The following is a 17643-nucleotide window of genomic DNA, read 5'->3' as shown; positions in this document are numbered from 1 at the left end:
ATGAAAGGGGGGTCCCCATACAAAGTTATCTCTTCATATTATATATAAAAATGGAGGCATTTTCTTTGTAACAACATCACGTATGAATGGTCGGTCGGAATGAAGTGAAATTTGGTATCCGAGGGTTTTTTGGGTCAGAGATGGTGTGTATAATAGTTTCAAGGATCTCACTTTTTATGAAAGGTGGTCCCAAAACAAATTCAACATTATTTGTAACAATTTCCATAAGAATGCAGTTAAGGACGTGTAGATGAAATTGAACATTAATTACGATTAATACTTTAGAAGGTAAAACGAAGTTTACCGGGTCAGCTAGTTTTATATATAAGATGAAGAGATAACTTTGTATGGGGACCCCCCTTTCATAAAAAGTGAGATTCTTGAAACTATTATACAAACCATCTCTGACCCAAAAAACCCTTGGATACCAAATTGCACTTGATTCCAACCGACCATTCATAAGTGATGTTGTTACAAAGAAAATGCCTCCATTTTTATATATATATATATAAGACTAATAAAATTAGTGATAGAAACATTTTTATCACATGTCATTAATTTGTGCCTTACTGTACGAATTTTCATTTTCGTAATCTTGAAATGTTTTTACTAAAACAACATAACTTTAAACGATAAAGCCGATAATTTGAATTTATAATTTATTTTTATTTTCAAATAAACTTAGGGAATTTTATAGTTAAACTAATGAAATTTTTGAAATATTTTGAATAAGTATGCCATCATTTTCCAGCTCAGTTTCTACCTTTTATTCTTTTCGAGATCCTAGCGGGGATAATTGGCGGGGACAAAATATTCAGAGCTTGAAATATTGAACTATAATTGCGCTTGAAAATTTATAAACGTTTCACTTATTTTCATTGTTTTTTATTGTATTGTAAATTAATTCATCTTTTTGGAATAATTATGCCGCTATGTAAAATCATTTTTGTAGCCTTTGTAGCGTTATAATTAATTATTTGTGGTTATTAAATTTTGAGCGTGTAGTGATTGTGTAAAATCGAGCCAACATTCTATGTTTATAATTAAGAGTGTAACTTGTCAAACGAAAACACATGTATAAACGTAAACAAAGAAAACACAAAACAACATTGCCGTTTCTGTTGGTGTTGCGTAAAGCCTAGTCCACACTAGGCAACTTGGACTGCGATTTCGGTTGCTGAGACTTGTTTTTGTTTACATTTGATGAGATGCTCGTCTCAAGTCTCCCGAATAGTATGGGAGACATTCAGTAACCAAGATGTAAACATAAACAAGTCTCAGCAACCAAAATCGCAGTTGCGTCCCGAAGCCGTAACCTATGAAAGGCCGGGTCGTTCCACATGCGCCCCAGGGGAGCGAAAACAATTCGCATAAAAACGGATCGGGTTAACATCCATTCTTTTTAACTTCTAGGCAACGGTTAGCTCTACATCACGCTACAACATCCAGTCCCAACGATGAACACGTCAAACCAAATAGAGCCAAAGGTTGCAGACTGGGCTGGTAGAACCGGTTTATCAATGTAAACCCAACAGGGAAAGTGACAAAATAGCGAAGGAAACCTTTGAGAAAAGGAGAAAGTTAGTTTGTTTTCTACGGGTCGTTTTTCGGGAGCTAGATTCTAGATTCACTATGGTGATCGGCACTCTCGTGTGGCCAAGCCGGATTAGATCCAGCAGAAAGCAGACATCGAAGGTGCTCCGGGGCCGTTGCCATGCGGCCTGTCAGATGTTTGTTTTTAAAGTAGGATACGAACCCGTGAGTAATAATGTTAAGTTAGCTTAGGTTTTTAATGCGTGGCGTGAGTAAAATGTAAAATTGCTACAAGATTTGGGGTGTGCGTATTTGTGTTTTGGGTAAAAGTTAGCGTATTTGTGTTTTGGGTAAAAGTGTGCGGCACACACTGAAAATCAATTACTGGCGAATAGAAGGGTAGGAGAAATGAATAAATATTTATAATAAACTAGCTGACCCGGTAAACTTCGTTTTACCTTCTAAAGTATTAATCGTAATTAATGTTCAATTTCATTTACACGTCCTTAACTGCATTCTTATGGAAATTGTTACAAATAAAGTTGAATTTGTTTTGGGACCACCTTCCATAAAAAGTGAGATCCTTGAAACTATTATACACACCATCTCTGACCCAAAAAACCCTCGGATACCAAATTTCACTTCATTCCGACCGACCATTCATACGTGATGTTGTTACAAAGAAAATGCCTCCATTTTTATAAATAAGATGAAGAGATAACTTTGTATGGGGACCCCCCTTTCATAAAAAGTGAGATTCTTGAAACTATTATACAAACCATCTCTGACCCAAAAAACCCTCGGATACCAAATTGCACTTGATTCCAACCGACCATTCATAAGTGATGTTGTTACAAAGAAAATGCCTCCATTTTTATATATAAGAAGATGAAGAGATAACTTTGTATGGGGACCCCCCTTTCATAAAAAGTGAGATTCTTGAAACTATTATACAAACCATCTCTGACCCAAAAAACCCTCGGATACCAAATTTCACTTCATTCCGACCGACCATTCATACGTGATGTTGTTACAAAGAAAATGCCTCCATTTTTGTATATAAGATGGAGGCATTTTCTTTGTAACAACATCACGTATGAATGGTCGGTCGGAATGAAGTGAAATTTGGTATCCGAGGGTTTTTTGGGTCAGAGATGGTTTGTATAATAGTTTCAAGAATCTCACTTTTTATGAAAGGGGGGTCCCCATACAAAGTTATCTCTTCATCTTCTTATATATAAAAATGGAGGCATTTTCTTTGTAACAACATCACTTATGAATGGTCGGTTGGAATCAAGTGCAATTTGGTATCCGAGGGTTTTTTGGGTCAGAGATGGTTTGTATAATAGTTTCAAGAATCTCACTTTTTATGAAAGGGGGGTCCCCATACAAAGTTATCTCTTCATCTTCTTATATATAAAAATGGAGGCATTTTCTTTGTAACAACATCACTTATGAATGGTCGGTTGGAATCAAGTGCAATTTGGTATCCGAGGGTTTTTTGGGTCAGAGATGGTTTGTATAATAGTTTCAAGAATCTCACTTTTTATGAAAGGGGGGTCCCCATACAAAGTTATCTCTTCATCTTCTTATATATAAAAATGGAGGCATTTTCTTTGTAACAACATCACTTATGAATGGTCGGTTGGAATCAAGTGCAATTTGGTATCCGAGGGTTTTTTGGGTCAGAGATGGTTTGTATAATAGTTTCAAGAATCTCACTTTTTATGAAAGGGGGGTCCCCATACAAAGTTATCTCTTCATATTATATATAAAAATGGAGGCATTTTCTTTGTAACAACATCACGTATGAATGGTCGGTCGGAATGAAGTGAAATTTGGTATCCGAGGGTTTTTTGGGTCAGAGATGGTGTGTATAATAGTTTCAAGGATCTCACTTTTTATGAAAGGTGGTCCCAAAACAAATTCAACATTATTTGTAACAATTTCCATAAGAATGCAGTTAAGGACGTGCAGATGAAATTGAACATTAATTACGATTAATACTTTAGAAGGTAAAACGAAGTTTACCGGGTCAGCTAGTTTTATATATAAGATGAAGAGATAACTTTGTATGGGGACCCCCCTTTCATAAAAAGTGAGATTCTTGAAACTATTATACAAACCATCTCTGACCCAAAAAACCCTTGGATACCAAATTGCACTTGATTCCAACCGACCATTCATAAGTGATGTTGTTACAAAGAAAATGCCTCCATTTTTATATATATATATAAGACTAATAAAATTAGTGATAGAAACATTTTTATCACATGTCATTAATTTGTGCCTTACTGTACGAATTTTCATTTTCGTAATCTTGAAATGTTTTTACTAAAACAACATAACTTTAAACGATAAAGCCGATAATTTGAATTTATAATTTATTTTTATTTTCAAATAAACTTAGGGAATTTTATAGTTAAACTAATGAAATTTTTGAAATATTTTGAATAAGTATGCCATCATTTTCCAGCTCAGTTTCTACCTTTTATTCTTTTCGAGATCCTAGCGGGGATAATTGGCGGGGACAAAATATTCAGAGCTTGAAATATTGAACTATAATTGCGCTTGAAAATTTATAAACGTTTCACTTATTTTCATTGTTTTTTATTGTATTGTAAATTAATTCATCTTTTTGGAATAATTATGCCGCTATGTAAAATCATTTTTGTAGCCTTTGTAGCGTTATAATTAATTATTTGTGGTTATTAAATTTTGAGCGTGTAGTGATTGTGTAAAATCGAGCCAACATTCTATGTTTATAATTAAGAGTGTAACTTGTCAAACGAAAACACATGTATAAACGTAAACAAAGAAAACACAAAACAACATTGCCGTTTCTGTTGGTGTTGCGTAAAGCCTAGTCCACACTAGGCAACTTGGACTGCGATTTCGGTTGCTGAGACTTGTTTTTGTTTACATTTGATGAGATGCTCGTCTCAAGTCTCCCGAATAGTATGGGAGACATTCAGTAACCAAGATGTAAACATAAACAAGTCTCAGCAACCAAAATCGCAGTTGCGTCCCGAAGCCGTAACCTATGAAAGGCCGGGTCGTTCCACATGCGCCCCAGGGGAGCGAAAACAATTCGCATAAAAACGGATCGGGTTAACATCCATTCTTTTTAACTTCTAGGCAACGGTTAGCTCTACATCACGCTACAACATCCAGTCCCAACGATGAACACGTCAAACCAAATAGAGCCAAAGGTTGCAGACTGGGCTGGTAGAACCGGTTTATCAATGTAAACCCAACAGGGAAAGTGACAAAATAGCGAAGGAAACCTTTGAGAAAAGGAGAAAGTTAGTTTGTTTTCTACGGGTCGTTTTTCGGGAGCTAGATTCTAGATTCACTATGGTGATCGGCACTCTCGTGTGGCCAAGCCGGATTAGATCCAGCAGAAAGCAGACATCGAAGGTGCTCCGGGGCCGTTGCCATGCGGCCTGTCAGATGTTTGTTTTTAAAGTAGGATACGAACCCGTGAGTAATAATGTTAAGTTAGCTTAGGTTTTTAATGCGTGGCGTGAGTAAAATGTAAAATTGCTACAAGATTTGGGGTGTGCGTATTTGTGTTTTGGGTAAAAGTTAGCGTATTTGTGTTTTGGGTAAAAGTGTGCGGCACACACTGAAAATCAGTGGTGCTCAACTTGTTTCACATTTCATAAGGGGCCGTTCAAATATTACTTAACGCAATTCAAAATATTCAATTCCCCTTTCCTCCTACGTAACATTCGTCTCGAAACTTCTTAGCAAAATTCACAAAGAGTAACAAGCTGCTATACTCCCTCCCCCGGTAAAAGCGTTACGTAATATTTGAATGATTCCTTATGAAAACTGGAAGAATTTGAATTTTGTCTCTGACTCATTAGCACTCTTGAAAAAAAAATTGATTTTTTTATCAAATTGAATTCAATCATCATCTATGTATTTTTAATTAATTCTCTTAAGTTCAAAATGGTAAATCCCGTTAGCAAAATAATAAAGATAAATAAATTATAAATTAAAAATGGACTTTTGACCTTATTTCAAATTCACATTTTAAACATTATTTCAAATTTAAGATAAAACAGAAGAATTTTTCAATCAACCTTTTAATTGAAAATGAAGAATTGTAAACTAATATGGTTAATAATTAACAATTATTCTCATTTTGTAACAACTTTAAATCATGGTTTTTTACTGACCTGATCTGAAATTCATTTTAAAATTAGAGCACCAGATAAATTTCGAAAAGAGGATTGGAAAGTAGACGTAATTTGACACATTTTCGCATCTTTGGATTTTCAATTAAAAAAACACAGCATTTTTGAAGAATTTTCAAAGTAAGCTGTTTATCGAACTTATGGCCAATTTGAAATTTCTCAGATTTCCTACGACTTAAATTCGACTTTGCACTGATATTCACTCGAAATTTTTGATGTTATTTTAATTTTTTTTTCTTAGACTTATGTAGAATGTCTGAGAAAATATATTTGAGTTACGTGGTTTCCAAAGCAGGAGTTTTGTAAAAATCGGTAGGGAAACACGAGAGATATATTGGTTATAGCCAGGAGTGTCAAATTGACACTCCAGGGACAATAACGGGTAAAAATTCCTGGGACGGATGAGGGTTAAGAAGATGTTCACAAAAATGATAAAATAAAATTTGTTATTTGAAAAAAAGTAGTTATTGTTATTTCTACAGACATCCTCCTGCTCTCAATAAAGAGTCTTATGTTGAAATTTGCAATATATTTTATAAGACTTTAAATTATAGTTTCCTTCCTGTTCAGTTGTGTTAAAGTTTAGTTATTTTAGAAATGGGACACTTTCTTTTGCTGATAGCTCATTTACTAGTAATTGGACCTTCAAAATTTTCAAGGCATTTTACTGCCTGTGAAAAGAACTATTAGAATTTTTTTCTCGAAATTTTAAATTTACGCGGTTTTGAGACAATAACGATCAAGTGAAAGAGAAAAAAAATATTTTGCACAGTTTCTTCAAAATCATTTATTTTTAAAGTGATGGCTGACATACCGTTGATTGTTCACAGAATTAATGTGTATTAGTAGTGGAAAAGAATGCAAAAACTGTCAAAAATGTCCACAAAGTTCAAATCAAGCACTGGAGTGAAGCACATGATCGGCAAATACGGTTAAGGGTCATCAGGGAAGTCAAGTCTCATGCCAGAATTTTTCATTTTTGATGAGCGAAAAACTTAGTGTAGATCGCTGAAATGACAAAACTTCAATAACCCGAAAGTGTAGCCTAGTTATGAGTCAATCTCATGATGGTATTACTTCGGTATTGACAGATTTTTCCAGCAGAATTGCATTTAAAACCCTGTTAAATGGCTCAAAAATAATCAAGTTTTTTTTATTTCGAAATAGGTGTATCCACTAAATTGCCCTTAGTTTCTTCAATAAAAGAAGTATCTGATCGAATACTAGCAGAAATTGATTATAATTTTAATGGCATGTGCGGCGGAATGAAAACAAGAGAGAATTTATTTTATAGAAATTTGAAAGAAAGGTGGATAGACAGGCATTAGTGCGCCAATAGGCAGAAATTGAAGGAGTACGATGCAATCACCAAAAATACAGATAAGACGAAGTGTAAGTTGGAAAAAACTGATCAGTATCATGACTGAACAAGTGTGCGCCCACCGATGAGAGATACCAAAAAATAAAGTAGAAATTTTCTTACAAACAACGATCTTTTTTTTTAAATTTTTCATGAATTATCATAATATTACTTTTATTTTCTTCATAGAAAGTATTCCGATCAAACGAATGGTTTTGAAGAAAAACGCATTCGTAACTGTCCCATTTCTAAATGCACTAAGCTTTATTCCAATAAATGTATTATTTTTCCGCGCCATTATTTCTGTATACCTTTTTGAAAAAATATGAATTACAGGGATGTTTATATTTCTAAATTTAATTTTCATATTATTCATCATTATTATTACAGAAATTGTGTGTCCGGCTCTACCCAAAATCCCGTTCGGTGAGTACGATCCAACGGATTGTGCCGATCAGAAATCGGCCCACGGTTCCAACTGCACTTTGGTGTGTGACTTTGGTTTCGAGCTGAAGGGAGGACCTTCGACAAAATCCTGCGGTGGCAAACGAAATGGAGTCTGGACCCAGAAAGCCAAAACTCCTCGGTGTGTGGATGTTACACCGCCACATTTACTGTGTCCTAACAACTACACCCTGCCGATGCATGACGATTTCAATTACGCCATCGTAAGGCGGCTCAATCAACCGTATGTGTTCGATAATGGTGGAGATAATTTTACGTTTTGGACGAAACCAGCCATCAAGGAACAAGGAACGAAACTGTTTGGGGGAGTTCATCTGTTTACGTACGTGGCTGTAGATTCTTTTAAAAATAAGGCTAAGTGTAACTTTTCGTTGAAGATCATTGACAGTACAGCTCCTGTAATCGAAAACTGTAATGACCCCGCGATATTTTTCGTTACTTCGCAAGAAAATGTCAACGAAACGTGGATTGAGTGGGACGAGCCCACAGTTTTCGATAATTCGGATGAAAATGTCACTCTAGATCGAGATATGGACTTTGGATTCCATGATGCCGGGAATTATAGCGTGACCTATAAAGCGGAAGATTCTTCAGGCAATGCCGTCGAGTGCGTGCTAAATGTGACCGTCAAAGTAAGAACTTGTGACCCATTGCCATCACCACCGAATGGGGAAAGTGTCTGTGCCAAGAATTCTTCCCACACGTGGTGTGAGGTAACGTGTCATTTTGATCACAGTTTCCATGATCTGGACGAGAGTTCGGTGACATTATTCTGTGACAATCGAAGCCCAAAATGGCAATATGAAACCGTTCCGGAATGTACGGCAATAGAAAAGCCGGATGCAGTTGAAGAGGTGTTCACCATCAATCTGGGCGCTGAAGGTGATTCACTTTGTGACGATTCGGAGGCAAAGGAAGATGTGGAAAATCTATTCAGTAGCAATATGAGACAACATCTCTGCGGTGATCAGCAAGATTGTACGATAACGACCGTGATTCCGGCTTGCGAAAATGTTGAAGAACCTGATGAAACAGCAAAGTACAATATCGTTAAGAGAGATGTTAAATCATCCGAACGAGTAGGGAAAGCGAAAAACCAGAATGCTAAACGAGACGATAGAGCGACGATCAAAATAAACGTTTACACTAAGCTGTCCAAAAAATTGGGCCTCTGGCGACAGGATGGCAAGAAGTCGGATAACATTAAGGTGAGTAACAGTTTTTTTTGTCAATTGTCAATTTTGAAATCAGATTCCTCTACATAGAGCAGTTTATTATTGATATGAATATTGTTTTATTCTAAATTGTAAATCGGGGAAAAAAACCAAACAAATATCTCGTTGTAATATAAAATGAATGACAAAAATATTCAAAAACTTTACAGATCATCAAATTAAACTCATTTACAAGGTTTTATTGGTTTTTGTTTTTTTTTTCAAAGTGTTGAAAACATTGAAACTTAATCGTTAAGCTGTAATACTTTTATAAAAACTCTAGATTTTTGGTTCCGCGTAGTTGGATGAACGTTTCTAGGAAATTTAATTTGCGATTTTGATGAACCAGATAAAATAAGAAACGGAATTACAATTAGAGAATCGTAGACATACCATCTTCTTAGTTCAACAGATTTTTCACGATTTTCTTCGATGCAATTTAATTTAGTATAAGGACAATTAACTCAATGCCTCCATCGATGTTTCTTATCATGTGATTAATTTGTCTCTCCGTAGGCATGCATGGTCAATGTGGTGGAAAGAGAGGTGATGAGAAAGAAACGTTGCAAAAGTAGAACTAAAGTTTTTTCTCCGTAAACATAGTTACCATGACAGAAGTGACGTCACTACCGACCATTTTCGCGACGCATTTTGCCTAGGATAAATGAAGCTCCCTGACAACGACGCGTCGCGACTCAGGGCTTGTTTATGTTTATTTTTCTTTTTTCTCTCCGACGAGCGATAGTGTGCGTTCCTTTGCGCCACCTAAGTAAAATTGTACCTCATTGATGCATGGTAAGAAGCTCGTTTATATCACTCTGATATAAATCGGTAGGCCTTGTTGTGCAAGATCCTCAATACCACGACTTCAAACCAGGGATACCATGCGTACTCTTTTAAGAGTAGATACATGTACTCTTTTTAGTTCGAGAAATAAGCGTACTTTTCTTTTAGGGAAATTTTACGGAATCTACTCTTGTGTTCTTGAAACACATTTTATCAGAGAAACGAACTATTTCAGCCATTTGCTTAAGTTTTTATTATACCATGTGCAAGAAGTCCGGAAGAAATCCATCTCTTTATACATTCATTGCACGATAACTCAGTTTAGCCTCCTTTGTCGAATTGTTTAAACGATGATTGAACGGATCACGAATCGGTTTAAATCGGGATTTTTCGTTCAAAACAAGTTTGCTATTTGATTGTTTGGGAAGTAGGCGTTGCCTTGCAAGGACGTCAAAATTTTCGCTCCGTAAAATAAGTCTTTTTCCAAATTTAAGAAATACTATAAATACACTTAATCGAACGTGGAATCCAACTTATAATAACTGCTTGTGAATATTGTGTACTAATTGTGAAGTGCGCTATATCAAATGGGAAAATCCCGTAGATATTTCATACACCGGAAAGATATGAGAAGCGGCAAAACGGCTTCAAAAGTTTTATAGCAAAATCAATATCAGTATCAAAACATCATCAGCCCTACTCCTGTTAACTGAAGACGAACGGATCCGAATAAGTGAAAAATGTATCCCATGGATGCCAACTAATTTGGTGAGATCAAACCTTTTTACAGTTTTAGATTTAACATTATATTATTTTTACATTAAAAAACCTTTATGAAGCGATTGGCAGTTCTCACGCTTTATTCCTTCCCTTGATCGGGTATCTTTTGCGATATTTACTTAAAATGGTTGGCCTGGCCGTAGTAATTTCTGCAATGCATGTTAAATGTAATAAAGATCACGTTCTTCTTCTTCTTCTTCTTTCTGATTGTTGATTGATTTTCAATCAACTTAGTATGGGACCGGTAGCATTGACCATATACCCAGCAAGTCTATAATGTTGAATTCCACCTCGCAGTCGGGTGGGTATTATAATTCCGATTTTATGTCCCGCAGGAAATTGGTCACTTCTTGGTAGATGGATATTTCGTTTGTTTTGCATAATTCAATCAGTGTTTGAAATTTGTGTCCAAAAGAATATTTTGTTCTGTTACTGTTGTATTTTGTACAGTAGAGAATGGTATGTTCTGCCGTTTCCGGTGTCAGGCAAACGTCGCAGTTCGGATCATCTACAATTTTCCACTTGGCAAGCCAATATTTGGAGTAGCTGTGGCCCGCTAGAATACGGTTTAAAGTTCTTATTTCCCAGCTGGTAAGTTTTTTCTTTGAGTACCAAGGAGTTTCCTCGAAGCTTTGTTGTGTAGCCTGGAAGAATTTGCCAGGCTGTCCTTCTCTTTCTGAGTAATTTAGATACCATGTTCTGGTTGATTCTAATTTCTCTTGTTTGAAATAGTTCAGAGCATCCTTCATGAAGAGACCATTTTTGAAGATTTCTGTGGAAGTTGTGCCAGCCTTTGCCAGAGCGTCCGCGATATCGTTACCCTCCAGGGATACATGACTTGGTATCCACTGGATGGTTGTGTCGAGTTTGTAGGTAATGCCGATAATTTGTTGAACGATTTGATTTCTAATGTTCGACTTCAACGTGGATTGTATGATTTGGCATGCTGATAATGAATCGGTGTAAATTACTCCCTTGTATATTTGATCTAACTCCATGTGTTTAAGAGCAACGTGAATAGCTAAAACTTCTGCTGTGGTGATGCACGTTTCGATTTCGAGCTTCAGGCTGATCCTTTTATTGGTGTTTAAGATATAGATTCCTACTCCACATGCTCTTTGTGATTTGGACGCATCAGTATACACTGCAGGACGATTTTTGTAAATAGTGTTTTGAGAGAACAATATCATTTGTTTCCAGATTCTTGTATCACAATCCCTTTTAGTTGATTTAAAGTTTGAAATTTCTGTTTTGACGTCTAATGAATTGGGGAAATCCATTCTCACTCTCGGTACTACCGCATTAAAAATATTTTTGTATTTTTTAAATGTTTTTTCAATTAACGTTAGTTTGTCGTTGGAAGTGTCGTTTTCCTGCAGCCCGATCAGTTGTTTGCTCACTACTGTTTGGTTGGCTACGTGTTTAACAATCTCTTTACATGTGGTGTAATCCATTCTTATTTTCGGGGGACTCTCAGCAGTTAAAGCTGCTAGGGTATTTATTGGGGTGGACCTAGTGCAACCTGTTATTTTTCTCCAGCATGTATTAGTCAGCACTTCTAGTTTCTTTATGTAGGTTTTTGCAGCATTGCCATAGACTGCAATGCCGTAGTCAATTGTACCACGTACCAGTGTTCTATATAGTAACGCTAGTGTTTCTGGGTGCCCTCCATTTTTTATTCCAGATATTACCTTCATCATGTCTAAACGATCCTTTACTTTTTTATCCAATGACTGGATGTGAGATCGGTAGCCCAAAGACCGGTCGAGTTCGATTCCCAAGTACTTGTACGTTCTTACAGTTTCGATGTGCGTTCCTTGGATGCAGACCTCCATTTTCTCATTGGTGATTTTGAAAAACATAGCCTTGGTTTTGTTAGGGTTTATTTAAAGATTCAAACAACGTGCTCGTGCTTCAAAACTATTTAAAAAATGTTGAGCTTTTACAGATGCGGTTTTTGTATTTTCTGCTGTTACGATAACCATGAAGTCATCGGCATATTGAACAAGTTTAACATCATCGATTTGAGTTTGGTGAAGAAGGATGGTATATAAATTAAAAAGTGTAGGAGATAGTACATCCCCTTGGGGTAGACCATTACTCACAATCCTGTATATGTCGTTATCTCCAGATTTTAATAGAATTTTCCGGTTTTTTAGAAAAGAAGTGATCCATCGAATGACTTCTGCTGGAACTGCAGTGCTTACCATAACTTTTTCTAATTCGTCTGTCTTTACAGCATTGAAAGCGTTTGTGAGGTCTATGAAGATAGCAGCTGTTACCAGTCCGTTTCGTTTGTTGGCTTGAATCAAATTTGTTACATAAGTGCAACAGGTGATGGTGGATTGACCTTTTCGGAAACCGAAAGATAGTTCTGGTATGATATTATTAGAGTCTAAATAGGATTGTAACTTTTTATGCACCGCGGTGTTTAACACCTTGGTGAGTGTTGGTATTAGAGAGATTGGTCTATTTCCACTTGCAATTGCTTGGTCTCGACCAGGTTTTGGGATTGCTATGATTCTTATTTCTTTCAGATTGTTCGTGAGGTTGCCGTGCCTCCACATCTGATTAAGATCATAGATCACCATATCAACAATCTCGGGTTTGAATTGTCGTAGCATGTTATACGTGATTTTGTCATTGCCTGGAGAGTTTGATTTTTTCTTTTGGAGGATGTAGTACCATTCCGCTCTATCTAAAATATTGTAACTCGTTGGTGGTTGTACGCTAATCGGTTCATCAATGCAAACATCGTTTGGGCCAAAGTGTAGTTCTAGAAAATCATTCGCAAGCGCAGGACTGTCCTGCACTGCGTTGTTTCTTAGGTTTTTCTGTTTTCCAGTAAGACCACGAATTTTATTCCATATCAGTGTAGAACTGGTTTGTGGACTTATTTCATCAATGAACTTTTTGATATTTTGTTTCATATTTTCTTTCTTCATTCTTTGGAATTTGGCAGTTGTTTTCTTTAGTTCTAGGAGAGTTTCTAAGTTAGATGTTTTATTGAAATTTGATAGAGCTTGTTGTTTTTTAACCCAGGCTTCTTCTACATCGTCATCCCACCAATATTTTGGGTTGAATCTATTCTTGATTCTATTATTTTTAATAATTCTGTTTGAGGCCTTGGTTAGATCGGATATATTGGTTATGTCTTCTATTGATAGTTCGTTAATTTCTTTGAGAATTTGAGTTTGTTTGTATACAAATTTCTTTTTTGTTGATTTAGCAAGTTTTATTTCAACATGGATAAAAAAATGATGGCTGCCTATTGTTTCTTCTAGGACTTCCCAAGTTGTGTCGAGATAAAGCTGATCAGAAACAGCTGTGATATCTATCGCAGAGGTGTTCCTATTCAATTCCGGTGGCTTGTAGGTTGGACTACCGTCGTTGAGGATGATTAAATTTGAACTGTTTAGAATTTGTAAAATTGTAGCGCCTTTACGGTCTGTGTAGTTATTACCCCAAGTCGTGTGATGACTATTGACGTCACCACCTATAAGTAAAAGATCACGTTGAAAAAGAAAACAAAGAACACAAGTCTTTCATTTTCCAGGATACTTACATGTTTTGGCTATGTTGGTAGAAGAAGAAGAAGAAAAAGAAAATAAGTTTTCTATTTGATTAGCAATACTAAAATATGTACATTCGGTTGAGTTCTAAGTTAGCGCTACACGTTTCAATTTTTTAATGAAAATTTGTATGGAAGATGAAATGTTTCCACATTAAATCATCCAGATAATTGAAAAAAGCTTAAAACGAAGTTGGTTTTTGATTTTTGGTTTTGACTATTCTTAAGCTTAATATTTTTCTAACATCACAATCAGCTAAGCATTTCATAAAAAAAACTTATAACCATTTCAAAATAAAAAATCAAAATCCATTGAGAAGTATTTAAAAATGGGCAGACTTTGCTTGTTAGAGCTTATAATAATTTCATGAAATGTTTTTGCAAAAATTATATATGTAAATAAATAAATTCCCGGGCTACTCAAAGCAATTTTTTGAGAATTTTTTATTCTCATCCTACGGTTTAACAGCAGTAATAAAACAATAAAATTAAAAAAAAGATTGTGAAAAAATTGTATTAGATCGAATATCTTTTCTGGGGAACAAGTTAAGTTTGTGCTTCGTTCATATGGATTGTATTGCAAGAATTAAGAAAAATTTTTCATCCAAAGTTATATTTTTTGGAATATTCAGTACATCTCTGGCGAATTTTGAATGGAAAATTATGTTTTCTATATACAAATTTCCATAAAAGAAATTAAAACTCGTTACGCTAACTCAGGACTGGATGGATCACTTCCAAAGTTTTTATTGCTATTTCTGGCAGCAAAAACAAAAAAAAAATTTATTTAGTTTAAATTCTGTAGTAGGTTTAGATATGTTCATTTTTGATGATTCATGTTCATTAGATGAATACTTACTCTCCCTTCTGCAGTGCAGCTATGCTACTATCGTTTTATTTTTCTCTTCTGTCCCCCGTTTTGTTTTTTCTTTCCGGGTCAGCCAGGTAGCTTATAAACCCATAAAAATGTGATTACAATTTAATTAGATAAATCTATACGGTTCATCGCTAGCAAAGCGTTGAAGTCTTTCGTTTATCTTTCTATAGATTTTATTGTTCCGAAACATTCCTTTGGTTGCACCACTACACTCCCCTTTTCGAACTTGCTTTCAAAATTGTAAAACAATTCTTTACAAATATCAATTTGAGATCACAGTCTGTTACAATGGAAAACTAGTCGAATATGAATCTCATTGATTTATAAGTTTGATATTCATAATAAAATAGACGCTATACACTATTTAAGAAAAACAGCAACTTATTTTTTGGACGAAATTTACCGCTCTTAGAATAATTTATAATTATTGAACAAATAAACAATGCTCGGCTCAAAATGCTACTTGCTATTTATTCCGTTAATTTTCTGCTCGCAAAGTTCTTTTCTCACAATTTTTTGCGCATTCAAATGTTTTGAGCACAATTTGAGCACCGTATTTTGTTTTTTTACTGGTAAGCAGTTTTTCTACTTAAAAGTCAGCTAGACGAATCGGTCAGAAAAAAATACTTTTTTTTTATCACTTCCTCTATTCATATTTTCGGAAAGAGCTTAAAACACCTCTCACATTCCTTTCACTTATGGAATCAATCATCTTCGCTTTTATTAAAATTTTAGCGCACTATTGAATCCTGTAGGACTTCACTCTGTTGTGTTGTGAGGCTTGGTTGAATGATTCAACTGAATCAAAGCAATCGAAAGATTCCTTTTACAGTAGTTTTTCGATTTTATCACGCTTACTTCACCGTGATAATGGTAAAACTGTGAATTTGGCTAAACGTGAAACTAAAATAGAAAAACGGCAAATGGTTTCTGAATGATTTCCAAAAACAACGTGATAAAATCGAAACAATAACCGTGATAAAATAAAGCGTGAGCTTAGCAAGTATTGGAAAATCGAACAGTGATAAAATAGAAAAACTACTGTAATTCAACCACGGTAAATGAAAAGTTGATATACCGGTATTTCGATAGCAACTTACTACCTTCTTCAGTTAGCGTTTTCGACTGAAACGATCAACCCAGTAAAATTTTGTCGAATATTTGATTTCCAGATGTTTTTGGGTCTCCTACTGGAACTTTTCTGGATGTTTCTCGAAAAATTTTGTCAATGAACATCAGTATTGTGGGCGCTATCTCAAAAACCACTTAACAGATTATCACCAAATTTTGAACACGTATACATTACATCACTAGAAAGTTTCACTGGAAATTTCATCAATTTTCATCCAAGCATTTAAAAGTAATTTGCAAGACGAAGTGTTACATTTTTATCGAATTCACTCCTTATCATTTGTATAGGTATTTTTCTTTCTAAATTCTAAACTTTTAATTCTAAATTTTGTGTTATAGAAGTGATTGAAACTACTGTGCTTATGCTGACGAATTACAAACTAGTTAACATCTAAACGAGTTCAGATTAGAAGATTTTTAAAACCCAAATTGGATTAGAGTTGGCACCGGTCTTTCCTTCTTCTCACACCGCTCACATTGAGAAAAAAAAAAATTATCAAGAATTTCTCCATGTAGCGGAATGCGGAAAAAATATTTTCGAAAGTAGCGATCGTAGTGATTAACCAGCCTGAGCTGAAAAGTCTTTCTTTCTAGTTTTACACAGGAAAGCTTTTCAGTATTCAATATTTTTGCTATAAAATTATGTAAAACTCCAATGACTCTATGAAGCTAAAGGATAGATAGATTGCACAAGCCTATAATTAATCTCATTTTATCATATACAGACCATCAATGACTGTATATTATACACTTTTTAGAGTTTAGATATATGATCAGAATTCATTCGTTCTACTCGAATAGAAAGAACTTTACATTCACAACGGATTCAGAAAACCTAACTGGGCATTTAACAAACGGGAAAATAAGTGTAGCGATTTTTATTCAATTCACACAATTTATCAAAACAAAGTCAAAAAATAACGTGTAGTTCACATCTCGACACTTTTCAAATATTCGCTATTTTGAGCCATCGGAATTATCCTCTGGATTCGATATTTCCCGTTTCGAACACTTTACTTTTCAATGTTTTGAGCAAGAGCGGTAAGAAAGGGAGACTTCCAGTAGAAACTACGATACAATTCCGCTTGAGTTCTCGATTCTTAATAACACATATTCGGGTGGACCTTCACAATTCAACCGGACCATTTTTTTTAATTCATAAATTCCCTGAACAAAGACTCACGCTTCGGATTGAAACTAACATGCTTTGCCACCATATCCGCACAAAAGTTTCTCTCTTTGATCGCCTGGAATACGGCTATCGTTTCTGGATTCCTAATTTGATAAATAAAGTAATTAATAAAAATTTAAACCCGTTGTCCAAACATACGGGAAAATTGTTCCTAGCCTTTTTTTATCCTAGACTTCATCATTTACCCGAAAAACCTGAAAAACCTATAAAAGGGAGGAAAAATTCAATCTAAATATTTATGATGACATAAAGCCTATCCACTAAGGGATTTTAGCATTAAAGCTCTGTTCTACATTCGGTAAGAAATGATAGTATGTATTTTAAGTTTAATTTCTTAAACGCAGACTCGCTTATAGCTTAAGATCCCAGAGTACGAAAACGTAGTCTGGCAAATGAGGGACAGCTACATATAAGATGGAAGGGATCTTCAACATCTGATTCACAACAACCACATACTGAAGATTCAGCACGCTGAATGTTGTGCATGCAATAGTTGAGTTTACAATGACCGGAGAGTGCTCTGATCAGG

The 17643-nt window shown here is 35.2% G+C and overlaps 1 protein-coding gene across 1 annotated transcript in view; it reads left to right on the top strand.

Annotated features, from left to right (window-relative positions):
• LOC129739864 (sushi, von Willebrand factor type A, EGF and pentraxin domain-containing protein 1-like) overlaps positions 1 to 17643 on the top strand; it is a 42765-nt gene that overhangs the window by 13027 nt on the left and 12095 nt on the right. Inside the window, exon 4 of the mRNA XM_055731406.1 lies at positions 7489 to 8771. Coding sequence (XP_055587381.1) covers positions 7489 to 8771 — 1283 coding nt within the window. The remainder of the gene's footprint in view (positions 1 to 7488; positions 8772 to 17643) is intronic.

This window comes from Uranotaenia lowii, chromosome 1, assembly GCF_029784155.1.
Source record: "Uranotaenia lowii strain MFRU-FL chromosome 1, ASM2978415v1, whole genome shotgun sequence".
Classification (NCBI taxonomy): domain Eukaryota; kingdom Metazoa; phylum Arthropoda; class Insecta; order Diptera; family Culicidae; genus Uranotaenia; species Uranotaenia lowii.
This window is presented reverse-complemented; position numbering and strand designations above follow the sequence as displayed.